This window comes from Tympanuchus pallidicinctus, unplaced genomic scaffold (genome assembly GCF_026119805.1).
Source record: "Tympanuchus pallidicinctus isolate F22 unplaced genomic scaffold, pur_lepc_1.0 scaffold8, whole genome shotgun sequence".
Lineage (NCBI taxonomy): Eukaryota > Metazoa > Chordata > Aves > Galliformes > Phasianidae > Tympanuchus > Tympanuchus pallidicinctus.
This window is the reverse complement of record NW_026294802.1, coordinates 24,737,455-24,755,263: the sequence shown is the minus strand read 5'-3', so window position 1 is coordinate 24,755,263 and position 17,809 is coordinate 24,737,455. Positions and strand designations below refer to the sequence as shown.

The 17,809-nt window shown below is 39.8% G+C and overlaps 1 protein-coding gene across 1 annotated transcript in view; it reads right to left on the bottom strand.

Annotated features, from left to right (window-relative positions):
- Positions 1-17,809, bottom strand: part of PAWR (pro-apoptotic WT1 regulator) — a 71,704-nt gene that overhangs the window by 9,864 nt on the left and 44,031 nt on the right. The window contains exons 3-4 of the mRNA XM_052667310.1: positions 9,607-9,641; positions 992-1,139 (exon numbers count right to left, since the gene is read on the bottom strand). Coding sequence (XP_052523270.1) covers positions 992-1,139; positions 9,607-9,641 — 183 coding nt within the window. The remainder of the gene's footprint in view (positions 1-991; positions 1,140-9,606; positions 9,642-17,809) is intronic.

Genomic DNA, 17,809 nt, shown 5'->3' with positions numbered 1-17,809 from the left:
CATGTGGGAATGAAGATCTCATGAGATATGGGGGCTTGAATTAGAGAAAAATGAAAATGTCCATCAGAAATTCACCAAATCAGAATTTGGGAATCTGAAAAGCAATCATTAAATCTTCTTCTATTTTCTCCTATTTGTAATTGAATTATTTGAGAAGAAAAATGACTTGAATTTGGAAGATTATAGCAAATTTCACCCAAATCTGGCTTCCCTAAGTCTTAGGGAAAAAAAAGCAAGTTTTACATTTTTCTCATTTAAAAAAAGAAAAACTAAAAGCTTATTCAAATTGCATTTATTCAGTCAGCTTCTGCAGGGCAGGCCATAACAACTTCATCCATACAAATTCAAAAAACTTTGGCTAGTTACTCATAAAAACCCACTTCAAAAGAAGAAACAGAAGCTCATAATATGATACACAGATGACATACTTAGCCAAAAAGTTTTAAGTGAAGAACACAGCTTTAACATTGTTATTTCAAAAATGTTTGCACTAAAAACGTCTGGAATAAAGAAAACTTCGTTTGAAATATATTTTTAAGTGCCTAACAATTCAGTGAACAACAAGAGAATAATTAAATTTTATACCACTTCAATACATGATGAAATCCAAAACAAGAAGTAAATCAGATAAGAACATTGCTTATTTTCTGACCAGCTGGTGAGCCCCATCTCCCCCTGGGTCATTTGCCCTACATTTGTGCGTCACGAAGCACATACGACAAATACACACAGCACAGCTGGCTCTCCACTGTATTATCCTTACCTCAGCTATTTTGTACTTCCAAGCCAAATGAAAATGAAACATTTATGATGGTTAGAAAGCTCACATTCTTTCTGTCTGCTTGCTTCTTTACGTACATTTGTAGATGTAAACAGCTGCATTCCAAGCATCAATCATCATTTCTGTATTAATTCACTACTGATTTCCCCACAAGGTTTCAAAGGTACTTTATTTCAGATGTATACCATGCAGACATTCGTTGGTACTCACCCTTTCAAGTTCCTCAATCCTCTTTTCCAAAGCATTACTTGGTACAGAACTCCCAGAAGAGTTTGCATCCCTGCTGTATCTGCTGTAAGCTGTCCTGTCTGTTCGGGAATATCTATTTAGGGCATCATCTTCTGGAGCATTACTTGTACTAAAAGACATAGAGCAAAGCAGACAGATTTACAGATTTAACAAAACAGAAAAGGTAGCAATAACAACAGTGTTTCCAGAGCACTTAAGATGTCAGTACAACAAACTGCAGAGCATAGCTTTCACAGCTTTGTGTTGCTGAGAACTCACTAACTTCATTGCCTCAGGGAATTACACACAAGACTGTCTCAAGATACAATCTGTATTAAGAAACCAGGGTGTATCTCCTTATCATAAAATGTTGTAGCTCATAACTTTCTTAGATTAACATTTTATAGTAGTCTGTCTGAGTTGATCACTATGCAATATCTTCTTTGAGCAGGGTAATTTAAGCAGCAAATATGAATTTACTGAAGAGAACTTTTTGATCTTTTCTAAAACTGTATTCCTGTGAAATGGAACCTGTTTGCCTCAAAATCATTTAATTTCAGTTAAAAACTCAGGAGGCATATAGCCTGAATGCTTAAAGCAAGACTTTTGGAAAATTCTCACTGCTACAGCAAATAGCTGTTTAGAGCCCTTTAAGAATTCAGGAGAGGGTACTGACTTGCTTCTTTTTTTTAGTGGCAATTTATAAATTTTTCATTAAACCTTTGAAAACAAACAAACCAGCTCAACAGAGCTTGAGCAAAGCCAGGAGTGGTGGGGTAACCCAGCCAGAAGCTAAGCACCTGAAGTCAAGATGAAGAGGGGAAAAAACCAAGTAATGCAAAGGCAATCACTCATCACATGCTGACAAGTGCCAAGCCTGCTTTGGAGGACAACACACACCCCCAGCAGTTCTTTTTCTGCTACTCCAATTTTATTACTGAGCAAGACACTGTATGATAAGAATGTTCCATCCATGTCCACTCTCAATCTCATGCCCACGTGGTGGAAGTGAAGGTAGAGGAGAAAATCTCTTAATACTGTGCACTTACTGGTTTGGATTGGAAGAGACCAAAGATCATCTAGAGCAAGAGACATCTCTCACTAGGATCAAGTTACCCAGAGTCCCACCCAACCTGGCCTTGAAGACCTCTAGGCATGGAGCACACACAACTTCTCTGACAGCTTTTGCCATTGCCTTACTATCTTCAGAGTGAAAACTTCCTCCTTTGTATCAATCTAAATCTACCCTCTTTCAGTTTAAGATGGTTGCCCTTTATCAAAATATTGCAATAAGGTCTCCCCCGCTTCTTTTCTGAACAAGCCCAACTCTCTCAATCTTCATTCATGGAAGAAACACAGTGCCATACTGACTGCTATGAAGCTGCATTCCAGCCAGACCAAGTACAACAGTTTACCATGGGAAAAACACAGCACAAAATATTTGGAGTGATGCTCCTCTGATTAAAAATGTATGTATTTTTCAGCCTATTTACCATTTGAAGTGATAAATAGACTAAAAGGTGATAAGTTTTCTGCTTCAGATCATGTATCTATTCCTTAAAAAGCACTGCAATGGAATCTAAACTGATTATCATTTCTAGTTCATGGAAAGAATAAAAGCACCTAAAATACCCTTAGAACATCTCCTTTAAAACTTTGGAATTATATGATTAATATTTTTGTTTAACAGTTTTGCATTTCATAACTCTAGAAAACCCCTGCTGACAGTGTGCAAATCTAGATGGATTCAGTGCAAATCAAAAGCAGGCATATCTGGCAAAAGAATGTCTTCTCGTGGATACAAATATTACTCTGCTCCAGTATGTGTGAAGTTTCCAAGGCACACTGACACAATTGTAAGGAATTTTGTAGCTTAATGTTATTACCATATTTAGCACTGTTTATTCTCCATCTAGAAGATTTTTTTTGAAAACATTTCTAGGACCGGATACGCATGTTGCAACACAACATAAGAGAAATATTTTAGCTTAACTCTATAAATTCTAGATTATTTAGCTACTTGAAAGATGTGTTGTTTCATGCTGTTAATGTCATAAGAACAGACCACGTGAAAAAAGACTCAATTTTTCATCACTCAGAAATGATCCCTTTTGACAACAGTGGAATATCTCAACCCAACTCCACCGAGTGCTCTTGGCAGGTACTCCTAAAGGAAAGCTAAAAGAAAGAATAACCAGATAGGAAAGGTTTCATTAATACAAAAAATTAAGACATTTTCTGTATTTTCCCTGAGTCACACTTAAAAATTTCCTTGCTTATTTCACCGGGGAGTGGACCCCACCAAACATATTCCTTTTCAGTATCAATATGAAAAGAATGTTATCGCGAAGACTTTTAGGAAATGGGATTTTAAACATTTTAAGGTGTTAGTCCATAATCTAATGCAAGGAAAGTAACAGAAATGAAGTTAATTATTTTGCTTGTTGTAACAAAACAGCAAAGAAATTAACCCACATTGCAGCTGCTGACAAGCCTTATATGAAATAATAGCTCTGCTTTAGAATGGCATCCTACTCATTTCCTTTAAAAGAAAATAAAACCTGCTATTCAGACAGGGTCAGCTTTAATAGCATTATTGCAGAAAGGTGGAATAAATCTTGTTATTTCAATGTATCTTGGTTCTCTGAATATTTTCCTTAAGCACCATCCAAATGGCAATTTCATCCAAATAATATCACCTAGTCAAAATCAAATGTCATTGACTTCAACTATAACACATTTACTTTTATTTCCAGCATCTTGTAACTATACTTAATTTGGAAATTTGTGATTAATTGTGTCACTTTGGAATCCAGCCAGCTGCTAACAGCTTCTTTGGAAAAATGAGAGACAGGCAACGTTTCTAAACGGTCTACCTTGGACTGCTGCTCCTCGCCATGTCAGCGCCCATCAGGGCTGAGCCAGAGAAGAGCAGGCCTGGCCCCTACAGCTGCATGCTCTCAAGCCACCTCCGTGGCCCTGGCCGGAAGGTGACAGAGCAGCGAAGCCCTGACCCTGACCCACAGCGGCTGCCTGAGGCACCAGGGACAGGGAGGAACTGCGACATGATCAACTCAGGCCATCCTAAGCAGCAAAAACAAACCCAAACTGTTTCAGCAGCTTTGTCACATCAATCTGAGCAACAAGACGGCTATCACAGCCAAGAAAAGCACCTCAATAACCCCCCCCACCCTCAGCCTGTTTAGAACTGGTTTTTGCACAGCAACTCTCCCACCACACGTGGCAAGCTGGGTGAGACAGCTCAGCGAGCACCCAGAGCGGGCTGGGCCTGGCCACAAAGCTCCCAGGCACAGGCAAGTGGGCAAGTCTGGGCATAGTGTTAGGAGAACATGTTGCAGCTGCGCTCTTTCGCAGTTAAAGAGATCAAGGTTAGTATGCAGCAGGTTAACTGTTAGAGTTACTACATTTTCAATGTAGTTCTAGCTTCTTAGTAATCAGGGCTTTAACTTGACCTTCACTGCACCTCCATCTAGGAATGAGTGATCTCTTACACTTCAACTATTTCCCATCTCTTGCAGGATTGCTGAACCAGAGCACAACGCAGTCTGTAGGCATCAGTGGGCAGGGTCTGGACCTACTGGGTTCCATATCAGCGTGCAGTGCAACCCCAAGCAAGGAGAAAAGCCCTCTGAAATCTGCCTGATAGCCATAAAACCACACCATATTGTACTCATTTCCACTAATAAACAAACTTATTAGGGGAACACACCCCTGAACCACTAAGAGATTTTAATCTCTTTCTATGAACTGTTCCAGCCTGATCTGCATGAACCATGTAAAATTTATGAATTACTTTTAATCCTACTCTGCTAAGTTTCAGTTTTAATTTAAGACATGTCTAAAAAGAAAGCTCAGTAGCTCCAAAGCAGACAGGTAGTCTTTAAAGTAAGCCATTAAAACAAGCCCTCTGTGTATTTCTCAAAAAAATCTGATGTCCATATGCACATCCTGCTTTGCTATTACTTGCAAACTTATTCATTCACAGAATACAAGAGCAACATAATTCATGATTACATGTAGATTGCACTTAAATATTTCAAGAAACAGAATACACTTTGTCATTCATAGAATCTTAGATTTGGAATGAACCTTTAAATCCCCTGCAATGAACAGGGACATGTACAGGTAGATCGGGTTGCTCAGAGCGTGGTCCAGCCTGGCCTTCAACATCTCCAGGGATGGGGAATCCACCATCTCTCTGGGCAACCTGTGCCAGCGCCTCACCACCCACAAGTAGAAGACTTTTGCCTTATATCTAACCTAAATCTATCTTTAAGTTTGAAACCATTTCCCCTTGTCCTATCACAAAAGACCCTGCTAAAGAGTCTGTCCCCTTCCTACTTGTAAGTATACTGACAGGCTGCTATCAGGTCACCTTGCAGCCTTCTCTTCTCCTGGCTGAACAGCCCCAGCTTTCTCAGCCTGTCCTAGCAGTGAGGTGTTCCATTCCTTTAATTGTTTTTGTGCTCCAACAGGTCCATGTCTCTCCTGTACTGAGGGCTCCATATCTGGATGCAGTAATCCAGGTGAGGTCTCAGCAGTACAGAACAGAGGGACAGGATCACCTCCCTTGACCCGATACCATCAGAACTGACTCAGGAAACCATGCTTACTAATGGCAGTCTTCCTCCTGGTTTATAATAACTACACACAAGGTCTTTTCTAGTGGTATACTCAGCTATAGTAACAGTAGTTGAAATGGCCAAGATGAAGCACTTATGTTAAGAAAAGGTTAGGGAAAAACTAAAGATGTAGAAATAGATACGGGCCAGAGAAGGACATCTGCACATTTAAATCACACATAACTGATGATCAGCACAGCTGACTGGTCACGACTCTCCAATATGTTCAGGAACATGTCCTGTGGCCTTCATGTAAGCACAATCCTGAAGATACTGGTCATGATTTTAAATACATCCTACAGTACCACTCCAAATCACAACAAAACCATCACTTCATTCTGAAAATATTTTCTGTGGTTAACTCATGCAACTACAAAGGAACCAAAATACAAAATTCCAGGGTGGGAGTACAGAAAATTTTAAAGCAAATTCTGTAGACACACTACAGTTACAGATTAAGATTCTCATCCCAAGCATTTATTTACTTTATTGTATAAGGAGACAGGCTCAGTTTGTTCAAGTCAGCCAGAACATAAGTAGAATAACAGAACAGCCAGCAGACTTCATTTGTAAACACGTCTTCCCATCAAGAGGCACTCAGTGAAATGGGTTTCTCAGGAATACCATATAAATGTTTCACCATGTACCACTGCATCCATACAAGGCGAAGTACTCAGTACGTCTGATTAAATAGGTAGTAAAATGCGTGCACTTCCTTGAGCCCTAGAACAAATGATGAGATCAGGAACTCCACCAGAATAGACCAGCACATACCCTTCCTCCTCTGCTGCTGAAACATCTCTTGTCTTTTTAGGTCCAGGAAGATGAGTATTTTAGTAGACTTGAAAACAGCTACATGGGAAGGGAAAAAGAACATACTGGAAGTCTGAGATGGTATCAGTAATCCAAGATTAGAGGTCAGAAAATGGAGACAGAGAGAAGGCAAGCACCTTAATCGTTAAACAGGAGAATGCAGGAAAAGGAGGGAAAGAGGGAAAAGGTTGTCTCTGTCTAACTGGGCCAGGAAATGGAAATGAGTAAAGTGAACAAAAATGCTGAGATGTCATTTCTGGTGCAGAACAACTGGGAAAGAGGGAGAAAACAAGTGAGTATGAGCAATAAAGATGGGAGAAAATGATAGGAAATTTTCTGATAAATTATACATTCTTCCCATGGGGGTCTATAACAGAGTAGGGATTTTAAGGAAATACTGCATTTCCACTTCTGCTGTCAGTTGCCTGTTAAAGTCTGCTAGCACAGCTTCTCTCTTCCTCATCCAGGAAGTACTGACTGCCTGCAGTTAGACCAGTGCAAGGAATAGAGCTTCAAACAGGATCTCAGAATGGTTGTCCAGAAGCTGTAACTTGCTGCCCTCTTGATACACTTCAAAAGCTAAGTAAGTATGAACAGAACTGTTAAAAGTCCATTAAGTTGAACACATCTGGGACTTGAAGCGACTCATAATCACAGAATTGAACTTTCTGTATCCAAAGGACTTCTGCTACATTTTGAACATAACAGAGATGTACACCACAGTGAAATGAGAACAGGCTGCTTTCTCTAGAACATTCTTGTATTGCAGACGATGGAAGACAAGAACAACCCAAAAACAACCCAAAGAGAAGAGGACGCTGGTCCCAACTCCTTTAAGATTTTGCACTGCAGCCACTGGGAGACACGTCTTGTTCAAGTGCTTTTAACAAAAAAACTACTTAGGAGGGAGAAATTTTAGAATATAGAAGAAAAATGGATAGGTACTTTTACCTCTTAACACAACCAGTACTGAGCTTCTGATTGTGAAGAATTGACTATTGTACATTTCATGGAGGTATTGTTAGAATAAAATCCACCAATATTTGGGTATTGTGTGCTGTGATGACTTCACAGGAAAATAATTCATTGTTTTCAACATGAGGTTTGAAGATTCTGCAACGAGTAAGATACCCGGCAACATACATAAAACAATATTAGAGAGCAGCTCACAGCAAGTTAGATTCCTCCTGAATGTGTTGCAAGTCTTGAGGGGCAAAGTTCATGAACAAAGAATGCACATTCTACATATAACTAAAGCTGACTAAAGACTTCACAAACACGTCTTATTTTAGCATTTCCTAACTTTAGAGTCTTCTATTCTTGCAATGTTAATCAGAAGAATTAGGGTTTTTTTGATATGTTACAAATGTGTGCGATTACTCAAACTTCTATTTCTTGGCACCCTAGACACAACTGAGTTTTTGCAAGTGAATATCAAGTGAAGGTAATGCTTTGTAAAAAGCCACCAAATACTGTGACACACACAACTAAATATCCATCAGATACAGAGAACGATTTGAAGAGAAAGTGAAGATTCAACTAAAATGTGCTTGATAAAAAAAGATCATGAAATTTCATTGGTATTAATGTTGTGAAAATAAGTCCACCCATTCTGCTATAATAAAGTGATTCAAAAAAACCCTGGAGCAATATAAAGCATTTGGCCATGTTTATCAAAATCCAGAAACCTAAATATAAAAGGAAAGCACCACAACAAGAAATCTAAAGCATAAAATAATAGGTGCATAGCTTCAAGGGGTGGAAAATCCACCAGTGAAGACCAGACAATTGAAGGAGCTCTTTGCAGTTACTTCTACAGTCACAAATAAACCATCCACATGTTTTACCTGAATAAAGGATGTATAAAAGAATACACTCATACGTGAAAATAAGCACATACTTATTAAAATGCCTTGCTTCAGTTGACGTATTTTAAAATCCATGTTACCTTTACATTTTTGATAAATATGATAGCCATGTCTGTATGTTCCACATGGACAAAAATTTCACACAATGTACAGTACAGAATCAGCATCTGAAATATTGTTCTGATTGATAAACTTGAAAAATGACAAGAGTAACACTTGTCTCAAAGACAAACAGATAACAAAAAGGACACACTAAGTGAACAGCATCTCCTGCAAATGAAATATTAAGATGATGAAATCACAGAAATTACTGTCAGTAGTACTGTGGGAAGCAACAAAATTACCTGCGTTGAACTTCAGATTCGTAACTCAACTGTTAAACTGCTGGCTCCGAGGTTATGCACAGACCAAAATACTCAGATACTGCCTTGGAAAATTGCTCGGCACTCATAAGACCAAATAAAACACTAGCTGAGTTGTTTTGTTTTCTTTTTTTTGCCTTTTTTTGTTTTTTTGTTTTTGTTTTTTAAATAGTGATATACCAGGGAGAGTTTTGCAAGTTTGGTGCATCACTCCAGTCTTTACTCCAAATCAGGCTATGTCTTCAGCAGTAGTATAATGGCCTATGCTTTCAAAAACATACTTCATCTATTTTCACAATAGGATTCAGTTTAGCAGGGCCTACTGGGTCAGTCTGCTCCAACCCCTGCTCAAGCAGAGCAGTGTCCAGGCCCATACCCAGACTGTTCTTGAAGATACACAAGCAAGGACCCCACAGCCTCTCTGCGGCAATTTGTGCCAGTGGTCCGTCAGCCACACAGCACAGAAGAGCTTCCCGGTGTTTAGAGGGAACCTCCTGGGCTCCTGCTTGTGCCCACTGCATCTTGTGCTAACAATGGGCACCATTGAAAAGAGTTTGGCTCCACCCTTTCTGCAGTCTTCATGTATTTATAGACATTGATGAAATATGCCCAAGATAACTCTTCTCCAGGCAGAGCGGTCCCATAACAAGGGGGATACTCTAGTCTCAAATCATCTTGGTGGTCCTTCATTGAGCTCTTTAGCACTATGTCCAGAACTGGACACAGCACTCCAGGTGTGGCCTCACCAAAACTGAACAGACAGGATTACTTCCCCCGGCCTGTTTTCTTTCCCTAACACAGCATCCTTTGTGGCAATTGCTCATCGGTAGCTCATGTTTGACTTGGTGGCCAAAGTCTTTCTGGGACAACTGTGTATGTGACTAAGTGTGTTGAGTACAAACATCTCATACCTTTTATATCTGCTTGAAACCATCCTGGAGGAGTCCTGAAAGAAACAGAAAGCAAAAACTCATCAGTAACATTTTAATTTTTTGTATTTCCATAACATTTTATCACCCCACAGAAAATAAATCCTACAGTTAAGAGAAGGAGCCTGAAACAGCTGCTGTACAACTCAGTTTTGCACTGTTTTGCTGTCAGGACAGACAGAATACCGGGATTACTGTCACCGCACTATGGCTTTTCAACTCCAGCTCTGAAGCCTTAATGACAATTTAAAATGTGAAGCACTCACCAACTCACCATGCCCTGCAGTGTTCCAGATATCACCATAACAGTGTACATGGTAACTATAACTACTATATGAAAACGTTTGTGCATTTTGGTACCTGTTAATCAGCTATTTGCTAATTTTTTTTTGTGTAGGAGTAACAGAGCAAAACTGCTCTGATTTTCCTGCCACCACTGCTGTCCTTCTGAACAGAAGAAAAATGGGAACTGACAAGCAGTACGGGATTGAGACACAAATGAAGTTATTGCATTGCCAGCTGGTTGATGGGGACTATCTACAGGTATGCCCTTCATCATGCTAACCCAGGTACTGCAACCTGGCTCACCTCAGATTCACTGAAGTAGTATTCTCCTGGCATTTGCTGTTAAACAGGTAGGCTAGAAGTCTTGACACAGCTGTTTTGTACACTCAAATATACAAATAAGAAATAGAAAAGCTGAAGCAATGTATTTTCATCGTAATGCTACACTTGTAGTTTCAGTAACTGCCTGATCAATAGAAAAATTAAGACATGTTTCAGCTGGTTGAAAGATAGCTCAGATTAGACAGCAAATCCACAAACATTTTTTACAATGTTGTAAGAAGGACGTGAACCAATTATTTTATTAGTCATACACAAAACTCCCCCCAGCATCAGTAAATATTAGGTGAAAAGTCAGAAAAAAATATTAAAGTAATTCATGAACTGAACAACTGCCTTTACTGGAAAAAAAAATAACGGCAGAGCATGAAATTCTCTCTGTTTATGACACTAATTACAGAGAAATGTAGAAATGAGTTTTCAAAACAAGATACAGGAGATATTTCCATCCACTCCAAAAATTCTGTGCATCAGTACACTGCCTTCAACGATCAGCATACTGGCGCTTTTGTAAGTAAAAATAAACTAGCTAAGAATGGGGATAGTGAGAGTTATTTTATGAGAGAAAATAAAGTTGGTAAATAACGTGCTTTACAGAAACAAAACTTGATCTTAAAGTCCATTACAATTTGTAAAGCGTTTTCAACTTCTGCAATGTATGCCACGCTTTCCCTCCTATAAGCACAACAAAGCTGTTAAAAATACAGGAATTATTTAAAGAATCTCATAAAGTGGTGCAAAATTGCTGTTTTAACAAGGATAACTTATGATTGATAATAGCATTTGAAAAGCTGCCATTTACAGATACGAAACAACAAGCCTCTAATTTTGCCTCTAAAAGGGCAGGCTGTGCTGCCACACAGAAGGACATTGGCAGACTGGAGAAATGGACTAACAGAGACCTCGTGGTGTTCAAAAAAGGGAAACGTGAACTGTACCTGGAAGGAATAAACCCAAGCATCAAGATGTGCCTGATGGGCCTGACAGCAGCTTTACAGAAAAGGGCCTGGGAGTCCTGGTGGGCACCAAGAGGAACATAAACCGGCAGTGAGCCCTTACAGCAAGAAAAAGCAACAGGATCCTGGGATGTATCAAGAAGCAGGAACTGCCAGCAGAACGAGGCAGGCGATCCTTCCCCTCTCCCTGTTCAGCCCTACTGAGACCACAGCTGGAGTGCTGGGTCAAGATTTGGGTTCCACAGCAAAAGGAAGATGTACTGGAGTGACTGCAACGAAGGTTTGGAGCACCAAACATACAAGGAGAGGCTGAGAGTGCTAAGAATGCCTGGCCTGGAGAAGGCTCAGGAACAATCTTGTTCATGTGTACAAATAGCTGATGGGGCAAAGAAAATGATGGAGGCAGATTCAGTTGTGACTCGAGTTCTCTGTACTCAGCCCTGGTGAGGCTGCACCTCAAGCACAGTGTTCAGTTTTGGGTGCGCCTCTACAAGAATGACATGGAGGCCTTGGAGCACCTTCAGAGAAGGGCAATGAAGCTGGTGAGGGGTCTGCAGCAGCTGAGGGAGCTAGGATTGTTTACTCCAAAGAAAAGAAGGCTCAGGGATGACCTTATTGCTCTCTATAACTACCTGAAGGGAGGCTGTGGTGAGGTAGGGGTTGGCCTCTTCTCCCAAGTAAGTAGCAACAGGACAAGAGGGAATGGCCTCAAGTTGTGCCAGGGGAAATTCAGCCAAGTTCTGCTTATTTTCATTTTGAAACAGCTTCTTTTTTAGGAAGATGCTGAAGCCTCAAGGTTATGGCCATACTCCCTAACAAACATACTAGAAAAGGCAAAAATCAAAAGAAAGGAAAAATTTGCACATGATGCTACATTGTAGTGAAGAACATTCCCTTGTACAAAGGATATCCCTAGATTTTGGTGCCTGTGTCCTACACACACCTGCACAACAGCATATGTTGTAGGGGCATACATAGCAGCTAAGACCATTTCCATTAATAAAACCCTTACTACCAATCAAATTTCTGTTTAACTAGGATGTAAGCAACTTTGCTATTCCATTCCTGGCTCATCTTGGCATTTCATGTGAACAGTACGCAGAGTGCATAAGAAAGCTGGTCATCAAGGCTTAAGTAAATAGAGCTGTCTGTGTTTACAAGTGTCTGACAAAGATTTCTAGAGGTTAAATCAAATCTGTTAGTTAAAATGCATTAACAAGCATTACTTTAAAACATGTACGAGCTCTGGAGTCAACCAGACTATGAAAATGTTTCACTGCAAACCCCTAAAAGACTACTTGAAATTTTCACAATCAAAGTTAATTGCCTGGATTAAAATAGACTGCTGGGGTATGCTGGTATAAACCCCAGTATGTATAATATGTACAGTGTATTAGAACTTGACTGCACTGGTGTTACCTCAAATTATGACCATGTAATGATATTCCTGCAGCATGCAAGGTAACATTCTGACTGAAAACAAACCATCAAAACAATTCAGGTTTTCATGTGCAATCCAAACAAGAGCCCTGCATGCTCCTCCAGATGCAGGCACATCGACTGCACTGCCTAGAGAAAGCAGGTCTGCTGCTGAACTTTGGGGCTTCTTTATGTACGAAGGAACAAGTGGATTCTACCTCCACCTGGCCTATCAAGTTACCTCAGATCTTCTCTATGAGCCCACAGAAGTCACATCTTAACTCCACCTTTTTTCTCCACAGGTTCAGTTGTACACTACCATCTCCACTGAAACAGCAGTGAGATAACATGTGAGCACTGAATAACTGAAAGGCAACCCAGTGCTAATGCAAACCAGGAATGACTACAGCTGTGAAAGCAGGAGAAAGGAAGATGAGACATGACACTTCTCATTCTCATCAAAATTCCTCATGAGAAAACATCCTGCAGAAGCAAGAGAGTCATGAAGGTATCACTTATCTTCCATTCCCGAGTCTAAACAATTTCAGAATTTCTAGAAGTTTTCCACAGAACATAGCACCAACTCACCACTCAGAGGAAAAGGCATCACTATTTATTTTTTCCCACTGAAACCATTCCTTTTAGAAGCACCCTAAGGTGCTTCCAGGCTTCTTAGAGAAGCAAGTTACATTACTCAGCTACTTGCACCGCTGGAGCCGTGCAATTTCCAGATTTCTGCTTGGACAGAAGATTATACATACAACAACATCCCAGGCCTCCTCCCTGCCTCTTATTCTCCTAGCTGCCAAGATTTTACATCTATTGCTTGGATTCACTGCATTTTATTTCTTCCTGGTTTGGATGACCTTAAACACTCTTTACACACCCAGTAAATCTCTTTTATAAACAGCCATTCTAAAAATGAACTTTTATCTCTAAAACTGTTAAAAAAGCGTGATGTTATCACCTCTTATTAAACATCTGCAGAATAAACTGAAACAGGAACCAGGTAGGATCTAGTGGAAATAAAAGTTGACCTGCTATTGTTACGTATTCTGACATCATATTTTTAATCTTCCTTTGATTTGTACTGACAAATGGGAACCAATACAGTTCAGACAAGCTTTGTTTTATTTATACCCAAATTATCTTTTTAAAATATGTCACAGGTTTAATGAATCTATGAGCAGGAAAAAGACGTTTCTGTATTCTGGAAATGAACATTCAAGTTTTGATAATGAAACATCCAGGAACTTAATCCCAGGTCAGCAATAAAAAACAATCTCCTCCTGTGAGGCAGCTGATGTAGACAAGTGAGACCTAACAAAAAAAATATCAGAAAGGAGAAGAAGAATACTTTTTTTTTTTTTCTATGCTAAAGAGAACAAAAATTAAAGTTAATATAATTTTAACCAACTATTTTAGAAATACTATTTGACTGTTTTGATATGAGGACAAAATTCTGTTCTCGGAAAGCAATGATGCACTGGCACAGCTGCCCAGAGAAGCTGTGGGTGCCCCATCCCTGGAGCTCTCATGGCCAGGCTGAAAAGGGCCCTGGGTAGCCTGAGCTGGTGGTGCAGCCCTGCCCACAACAGAGAATTGGAACTGGATGGGTTTTTTAAAGTCCCTTCCAGACTAAGCCACTCCATGATTCTATTATTTAGATAGGTGTTCATAAAAGAGGAAAGGCAACAGCATTATAGATATATACAAGGATAATGCTTTTTTTAGGAATGAACCTTTTAAAGAAAATATAAAGCTAAGTTCGATAAGTAAATTCATCTATTAGAGCATCTACCTTCAAGCATCTTTACTTGCATAATTTCCTTTATACATATATATATATTCATTTCCACACGTATACATGTGTGTACCTGTATTATACATACAGGTGTATGTATTACACATACGTACGTATATTTCAGTAAAATGTATGTTGATACTTACATGGAGTAATACCAAACAAGAGAGAAGACAAAGAAGACACTACCTCAGGTGCAGAGTACCTAAGCAAGGACCTTCCTCACAAAGGAGAGGTAGAAAAAAACTGATTGGAAAAACCAGTTTCAATCAGGAAAAAGTTACATTTCCTTACTTCTGGACTGAAATTTATACTAAAATGAATTTATTTATTTATTTACACTCAGACCTTCTACTTTTCATTACTATATAATAACTAAAAGAGACTTCAAACAAGAAATAACATGCTGGAACACCTAGGTGCAAGTGATAGGGATTGCTGTCATGAAGCTGAAAGAATTCTGAGTCATCTCTTTACATGCACAGAGCCAGGAGGCCACTGAGAAATGCTGCAAGAATGTCTAGGGCATCCAATCAGATGTGTAATGGGAGGTGAGTACTCTCAGTTCTTACCACCAGCAAAGCACCAAGGGCATTAAGAGAGGAGAAAAAAAATGAGAAGAGACACCTGCAGGTAATCAGTTAACTCCTGGGCGTGTCAAAAGCCATCAAGAAGAAAACAGCTTCTAAATAAGGAAACTTTACATAATAAAATGCATGAACAGAGTTCTTTCTTCCATCTTTTTTCTCCTCTCTATACCCATGCAGAATTCAACCCCAAAGAGCCCGAAGAACTCAGGAGAAGCAGTCCGGCACTCTGAACAGAAAACAAAGGTGACCAGTGTCACCTTTTGTTCCAACTCAAAAGATTATACAATTCTTTGCTTTACAGAAGCTTTTGCCATCACTCATGCTGGGCCATTTATTTCCACAAGCAGAAGAAATAAAAAGAAGGAAGTCCTTCACTTCTCAGTAAGTCTATATTTAGCAGAGGACTCTTCTTTCCACACAGGCCTCAGGTAGAGAGCATACTGTGTGTGACCATTTCTATTCAAGAAATCCTAAAAGAAGATTAGGAGGAAATACCCATTTAAGCACCATCATTTTCAACAGCCAAGCAGAATTTCCATGCAGACCCTTTTGGGAATAAAATTTTCCAAATAGGCATTCCATTACCTGAGTTAAAAGTGATGCCAACTTAAAAAAGAAAGCATGTGGCATAAAAACAAATTCCTTGACAGGAAGCCCCTGCTGACCTCCAAACATTAGACAGGAATTGCTTCCTATTCCTTCTGGCTGTGGAAAGGCACTGAACTAGCACAACACTAGCTTCTGCAATTTTGGAACACAACTTCATGAAGTCAAAAGTGAAAGAAACAAATAGAGCAACAACAACAAAAAAAGCCCTGCTCAGAGGCCAAGCACATGGCAGTAACAGCAGCAGGTAAGAAAAAAGCAAAACAAAGCAAAAAAAATCCTAATGGGGGAAATAGAAACAAGCGTAACAGAAGCTACAAATAAAGAAACTGTACTGCATACACTGTGCTTCCCATTCTGCCCAAGGATTTAAGAGAGCTGGAGCACTCCTATGGAGAAAGACTGGGAGCTGTGCTTGTTCAGCCTTGGAGAAGACTCCTGTGGCCTTCCAGGACAGGGACTGAGTTTTTACGTGGTCTGATAGTACAGGACAAAGAGGAACAGTTTTAAACTAGAAGAGGGGAAACTTATATTAGACATTAGGAGGAAATTCTTTACTCAAGAGGGTGGTGAGGCACTGAAACAGGCTGCCCAGAGAACCTGTGGATGCCCCATCTCTGGGAGCATTCGAGGCCAAGCTGGATGAGGCTCCTGGCAGCCTGATGTAGTGGGAAGTGTCCCTCTCCAGGACAGAGGGTTGGAACTGTTGGGCTTTAAGGTCCATTCCAACCCAAATTATTTTGTGATACTGTGATTAAGCAGTGCCTGTCCCACTGTGCTGATGTGCTTGCTGCTGTTCACAGGGACAACCTGAATCAGGAGCAAGGAACCCCACTCTGCCTTGCCTCCCCGCAGGCTTGATTCCTCATGAGTTTTCATGCAGGTCTTACAATGCACTATTGTGCAGGTGCACAGGCACATTGAAACTTGTATTCAACTAGAAAACAAAGGTACATTTGACACAGGTACTTTATTTACCAGGTGTAAAACATATTCCCAAAACAGGATTTTAAGTTTAAACAACTCCTTTATGAAATTAAACATTACTGAACACAGATGTCTACAATGCTCGTTGGAGGCAGCAGCATCACACAAGCAACGCTGCTGAGAGTATGCAGATCCTCTGGGAAGGCAGCACTTACTGAGCTGGTGTGGATCAGCACCACACACAATATCTACTTGCAGGAAAGGACACGAGGAAGATTTTAGCAGAGAAGCCTGTAGCTGCTACAGAAGTCACTGTGATGCAGTCCCATCAAGCTAAGGATTCCACTGTTCTTGAACGGAGCTTCTATTAAAAATTAAAAAAAAAAAAAAGACCAACAACAACCACCAGACAATTTAATTAAAATCTAACCTCATTTTTGCTTAAGGACTTTAATTATATCAGCCAAGACCACTGTGCAACATCATTACTCCTAAACTCAGAGAAATTGTAGAATAATTTATGGTTTGAATGCTTTGTTGGAGGCTTTTCCCTACTATCTCCCTTACCACAGATAAAAATTAAGACTGCAAAGTCAAATCAACCAGTTCAGAAATGCCAGCATGCTGGTAACTTAGGCAGCTTTCATTCAAATCCTTACAGCTACACTGTTTATGACACTGCTTCTTATGATACCATGCTTTGTCATATTTTTCCATGTGCTGTTCAATGGAACATCACCAACAGCTGAGTACTGCTGAGTGTTCTGCATGTGCTGAATATTTAAGAATTGGCCACTCTGCCTTATTTTTTGTAGTTGGCATATTCTAACAGCTCTGGATATGTGCCTGCATTACTGCAGGCTGCCGGCATGATTAACTGATCGTGCGTGATCATAGAAAGATGGAATTCCTGTGTTTCTACTTACCTTATACAGATAACAAGAATAAAGTCATGCCAAGCATCTCTGTTAAACATGGGAAGCACCTGGTTCATGTCAAGAACTGCGCAGTGCAGTGAGGCCCCTGCACCTGATGTCACTTGTCTTAAAGCCACTGCACACAAAAAATCTACCTGAGGTGCAAATACATTAAAAGAAAAAGTGACCCTTCAATACTTAAACACTGGATTTTAATGATTTTTAATCCATTTTACGGAAATGTTTTCAAAATACAATAGAATTTCCTAATGAATCTTTCTACTGCATTCACTGTTAGTGCCTAAGTGCTCTGCAGATACTAATGACTGATTTTGTACCACC